This window comes from Scyliorhinus torazame, chromosome 19 (genome assembly GCF_047496885.1).
Source record: "Scyliorhinus torazame isolate Kashiwa2021f chromosome 19, sScyTor2.1, whole genome shotgun sequence".
NCBI classification, from domain to species: domain Eukaryota; kingdom Metazoa; phylum Chordata; class Chondrichthyes; order Carcharhiniformes; family Scyliorhinidae; genus Scyliorhinus; species Scyliorhinus torazame.
Genome location: NC_092725.1, coordinates 3,779,523 through 3,785,522, shown reverse-complemented (window position 1 = coordinate 3,785,522; position 6,000 = coordinate 3,779,523). Strand labels below are relative to the sequence as shown.

The following is a 6,000-nucleotide window of genomic DNA, read 5'->3' as shown; positions in this document are numbered from 1 at the left end:
CGAGTCTCCCACAGGAGGAAACATCCTCTCAGCATCGACCCTGTCAAAGCCCCCCTGAGAATCCGATAGGTCTCAATAAGGGCGCCTCTCATTCTGCTAAACTCCCAATGTACAGGCTCCGGCCCACTCAAACCTCCCCTCATGAGGAACCCCCTCCCTACCCGGGGTCACCGAGTGATCCTTCTCTGGACTCCCTCCAATGTACAGGCCCCGGCCTACTCAAACCTCCCTCATGAGGAACTCCCTCCCTACCCGGGGTCACCGAGTGAACCTTCTCTGGACTCCCTCCAATGTACAGGCCCCGGCCCACTCAAACCTCCCCTCATGAGGAACTCCCTCCCTACCCGGGGTCAACTGAGTGAACCTTCTCTGGACTCCCTCCAATGTACAGGCCCCGGCCCACTCAAACCTCCCCTCATGAGGAACTCCCTCCCTACCCAGGGTCAACCGAGTGAACCTTCTCTGGACTCCCTCCAATGTACAGGCTCCGGCCCACTCAAACCTCCCCTCATGAGGAACTCCCTCCCTACCCGGGGTCACCGAGTGATCCTTCTCTGCTGACATGTGGGTTGTCCTGTATCGCGAGGGGACCGGATGATGGGATTTGAGAGGCTCTAGTCCAATTCTCCACGGCAGGGGGCAGCACGGTGGCTCAGTGATTAGCACTGCTGCCTCACGGCGCAGAGGACCCGGGTTCGACCAAGGTGCTGGGATGAGGGGCCTGTCTATGGGGTAGAGTTGTGTGGGGCGTTGGTTCATCTGCCACCACCACTGCCGGCCCTCCTGAAAGTGTTTGGGGAGGGTCGGTAATACATCACCCGGTGGAGAACTGGGGCCCTTTTCCCATCTCTACTTACCCATGTCCCAGAGGGGATAGGAAGTACAGGAGACAGTGCACACGGTTCTCCTCTGTGGTAGTCTGTGTAGAGGTATTACGGTACCTGGTAATGCTGGAACACCATTGGTAGATATTGTACGTTTCCTATTGGTCAAGCTGTATGGTAGCTCCGCCCTGCTAGGCGGGGTATAAGAGCACGTGCCGCCCCAGCAGCCCTCATTCTGTACCTGAGCTGCTGGGGGAAACATCTCGCTTATTAAAGCCTTCAGTTGGACGACAACCTCGCTTTAGTGGTCCTTGATCGTGCATCAATTTAATAAGCTAGATTTAAAAGGATGGAGCTCCGAATCAAGCCGGAGTGTCTGCAACTTAGCCCCCACGCGGCGAACTCAGCGGCAATCTTCAAGCACTGGCTGGCGTGTTTTAAAGGATATCTCGGGACGGCCGAAAACACACCCACAGGAGAGCAGAAATTGCAAGTCCTGCACTCGAGGGTGAGCCCGGAAATTTACACCCTCATCGAGGACGCGGACGACTTCGATGCAGCAATGGAGCTGCTAAAAGGACATTATATTTGACGGTAAACCAGGTCTACGCCCGACATCTGCTGGCGATGAGGCGACATATCCCTGGGGAATCCCTGGAAGAATTCTACCGTGCGCTCCTGGTGTTGGGGAGAAACGGCAGCTGCCCGCAAGTTTCGGCGAGCGACCACATAGAACTCTTGATCCGGGACGCTTTCGTAGCAGGTATGCTGTCCTCCCAAATCCGCCAGCGATTGCTGGAAAAAGACACCCTAGGCCTCAAGGAGGCACCGGCCCTTGCAGGCTCCCTGGATGTGGCCTCCAGAAACGCCCGCGCTTACGTTCCCGACCGCGCGGCAGCCCCCTGGGCAGCGTGGAACCCCTCCGCAGCGGGACCCCAAGGCATCCCCCATCCCCCCCACAGGCCTGCGCTGCAAGGCGGCCTGGCAACCCCGGGTGGGGCCCCGCTGCTACTTTTGCGGGCAGGCCAAGCACCCCCGGCAGCGCTGCCCGGCCCGCGCATCCACCTGCAAGGGATGCGGTAAAAAGGGCCACTTCGTGGCGGTATGTCAGGCCCCTGCGGTCGCCGCGGTCTCCGGCGGTGAATGCGGACCGCCACCACAATCCTCTCCATGGTCCCCGTGCGGCCAGCGGGCGGCGCCATCTTCCTCCTCCAGGGCCACGTGCGGCCCCCGGGCACCGCCATCTTGTCCTGCGGACGCCACATCGATGGATGGGGCCGCCATTTTGTGCACCCCCAGCCATTTGCGACCAATGGGAGCCGCCATCTTGGATGGACTTCCAGGACCCCAGCTCGGCTGACCACACACCGCCCGAAGAGAACACTCAACTGCTGAGATTAGCCTCAGTGACCCTGGACCAGTCCCGGCCTCGAACACTCTCAACGGCTACAACAACAGTACTAATCAACGGGCACGAGACGTCCTGCTTAATCGACTCTGGGAGCACGGAGAGCTTCATACACCCCGACACAGTAAGGGGCTGTTCTCTCCTTGTCCACCCCGTTAATCAAAAAATCTCCCTGGCCTCCGGTTCCCACTCAGTGGAGATAAAGGGGTTTTGTGTAGCAAACCTCACGGTCCAGGGAAGGGAGTTCAAAAATTACCGGCTCTACGTCCTTCCCCACCTCTGCGCGGCCACACTCCTAGGGTTAGACTTCCAGTGTAATCTCCAAAGTCTAACCTTCAAATTCGGCGGCCCTATACCCCCCCCCCCCCCCCCCCCCCCTCACTGTCTGCGGCCTCGCGACCCTCAAGGTCGATCCGCCGTCCCTGTTTGCGAACCTCACCCCGGATTGCAAACCCGTCGCCACCAGGAGCAGACGTACAGTGCCCAGGACCGAATCTTTATTAGGTCAGAGGTCCAAAGGCTGCTGAGGGAAGGGGTCATTGAAGCAAGTAACAGCCCCTGGAGAGCTCAAGTAGTGGTGGTAAAGACCGGGGGGAAGCATAAAATAGTCATCGACTACAGTCAGACCATCAACAGGTTTACGCAGCTGGACGCGTACCCTCTCCACTGCATATCCGACCTGGTAAACAGGATCGCGCAATACAAGGTCTTCTCCACGGTGGATCTCAAGTCCGCCTACCACCAGCTACCCATCCGCACTAGTGACCGCCAGTACACTGCCTTCGAGGCAGACGGGCGGCTCTATCACTTCTTAAGGGTTCCCTTCGGCGTCACCAACGGGGTCTCGGTCTTCCAGCGCGAGATGGACCGAATGGTTGACCGGTACGGTTTACGGGCAACGTTCCCGTATCTCGATAATGTCACCATCTGCGGCCACGACCAGCAGGACCACGACACCAACCTCCGAAAATTCCTCAGACCGCAAAGATCCTTAACCTTACATACAACAAGGATAAATGCGTGTTTAGCACCGACCGTCTAGCCATCCTCGGCTACGTAGTGCGAAATGGAGTTATAGGCCCCGACCCTGAACGCATGCGCCCCCTTATGGGGTTCCCCCTCCCTCACTGCTCCAAGGCCCTGAAGCGCTGCCTAGGGATTTTCAGTTACTATGCCCAGTGGGTCCCCAACTATGCGGACAAGGCCCGTCCCCTGATCCAATCCACAGTTCTTCCCCTGTCGATAGAGGCCCGCCAGGCCTTCAGCCGCATCAAAGCGGACATCGCAAAGGCCACGATGCGCGGCATCGACGAGTCCCTCCCCTTCCAGGTCGAGAGCGATGCGTCCGACGTAGCTCTGGCGGCCACCCTCAACCAAGCGGGCAGACCCGTGGCCTTCTTCTCCCGAACCCTCCATGCTTCCGAAATTCGCCACTCCTCGGTGGAAAAGGAGGCCCAGGCCAGTAGAATCTGTGCAGCATTGGAGGCATTACCTGGCCGGCAGGAGATTCACTCTCCTCACTGACCAACGGTCGGTTGCTTTCATGTTCGATAATGCACAGCGGGGCAAGATAAAAAACGATAAGATCTTGCGGTGGAGGATCGAACTCTCCACCTATAACTACGAGATCTTGTACCGTCCCGGGAAGCTAAACGAGCCTCCTGACGCCCTGTCCCGCGGCACATGTGCCACAGCACAAGTGGACCGCCTCTGAGCCCTCCACGAGGACCTCTGCCACCCAGGAGTCACTCGCGTTTTCCATTTTACCAAGACCCGCAACCTGCCCTACTCCATCGAGGAGGTCAGGACAGTCACCAGGGACTGCCAAATCTGCGCGGAGTGCAAACCGCACTTCTACAACCAGAGAAAGCGCACCTGATAAAGGCTTCCTGTCCCTTTGAACGCCTCAGTATGGACTTCAAAGGCCCCCTCCCCTCCACCGACCGCAACACGTATTTCCTGAATGTGTTTGATGAGTACTCCCGGTTCCCATTCGCCATCCCCTGCCCCGACATGACCACAACCACCGTCATCAAGGCCCTCCATAGCATCTTTGCACTGTTCGGGTTCCCCGCTTACATACACAGTGATAGTGGATCCTCCTTTATGAGCGACGAACTGCGTCAATTCCTGCTCAGCAAGGGCATCGCCTCGAGCAGGACGACCAGTTACAACCCGCGGGGTAACGGACAGGTAGAGAGGGAGAACGGAACGGTCTGGAAGGCCGTCCTACTGGCCCTACGATCCAGGAATCTCCCAGTCTCTCGCTGGCAGGATGTCCTCCCGGATGCCCTCCACTCCATCCGGTCACTGCTTTGTACCACCACCAACCAGACACCTCATGAACGTCTCCTTGTCTTCCCCAGGAAGTCCTCCTCTGGGACCTCGCTCCCGACCTGGCTGGCAGCTCCCGGACCCATCCTGCTCCGAAAACACGTGGGGGCGCACAAGTCGGTTGGTCGAGAGGGTCCATCTTCTCCACGCTAACCCCCAGTACGTGGCGTACCCCAACCGCCGACAAGATACGGTCTCCCTTAGTGGCGCCCGCCGGAAACCCACTCACACCCCAGTCACCAGTCCCACCCTCCCCTCCACCAGGGCACCTTACAGGAGGATCGGTCCTTCCGCCGGCCCCATCTAGTTCCCCCCCACCCACTGACGCACCCCGCAGGCGCCCCCTTCCCAGGTCAACCGTTTTCCCCACCAGCGCCGTCTAGGGGTGTTGAAGCTGCCACGGAGATCGAAGCCACGCTCCCAGAGTCACAGACGCCCGAGCCTCCACCGGAGTCACCACCGAAGCTCCAACGATCACAGAGGACGACCAGTGCCCCCGATCGACTGATTGCTTCATTTTAAAGTGTATAGTTAATTGTGAATCTGTAAATAGTTACAAAACGCTGTACGGAGGTATTACGGTACCTCCATAACTATAATTTCTACCACGTTACCATGTTGTAATATCAGGCCACCACCCCCGCCGGACTCTTTTTTTTAACAGGGGGTGAATGTGGTCGTCTGTGTAGAGGTATTACGGTACCTGGTAATGCTGGAACACCATTGGTAGATATTGTACGCTTCCTATTAGTCAAGCTGTATGGTAGCTCCGCCCTGCAAGGCGGGGTATAAGAGCACATGCCGCCCCAGCAGCCCTCATTCTGTACCTGAGCTGCTGGGGGAAACATCTCGCTTATTAAAGCCTTCAGTTGGACTACAACCTCGCTTTAGTGGTCATTGATCGAGCATCATCCTCCAATTACCCGTGTCCCAGGGGCGACAGGATGTACAGGAGACAGTGCACGCGGTTCTCCTCTACTTACCCGTGTCCCAGAGGGGATAGGAAGTACAGGAGACAGTGCACGTGGTTCTCCTCGACTTACCCGTGTCCCAGAGGGGATAGGAAGTACAGGAGACAGTGCACGCGGTTGTCCTGGATGTTCTTTCGGTTCAAGCCACTCTCGTCGTGGAAGTAATGCTCGAACTGCTCGTCAATGTAGGTGACGATCGGCTTCCAACTGTAAAGAGAGCGACAGCGATTAGAACCACAAAGACCTCTCTCTCTCTCGCTCTGTCTCTCTCTCTCTCTCTCTCTTCCCCCCACGCCCCCCCATCTCTCTCTGTCACTCTGTACCCCTCTCTCACACACACTCCTGTATCTGGGGAGGTCTCTCTAACCCTCTCTCTCACACACTCCTGTATCTGGGGAGGTCTCTCTAACCCTCTCTCTCTCTAACCCTCTCTCTCTCTCTCTCTCTCTCACTCACTCCTGTA

The 6,000-nt window shown here is 57.7% G+C and overlaps 1 protein-coding gene across 1 annotated transcript in view; it reads right to left on the bottom strand.

Moving 5' to 3' along the window:
- Positions 1-6,000, bottom strand: part of LOC140395983 (septin-4-like) — a 55,726-nt gene that overhangs the window by 18,482 nt on the left and 31,244 nt on the right. The window contains exon 5 of the mRNA XM_072484014.1: positions 5,610-5,744. Coding sequence (XP_072340115.1) covers positions 5,610-5,744 — 135 coding nt within the window. The remainder of the gene's footprint in view (positions 1-5,609; positions 5,745-6,000) is intronic.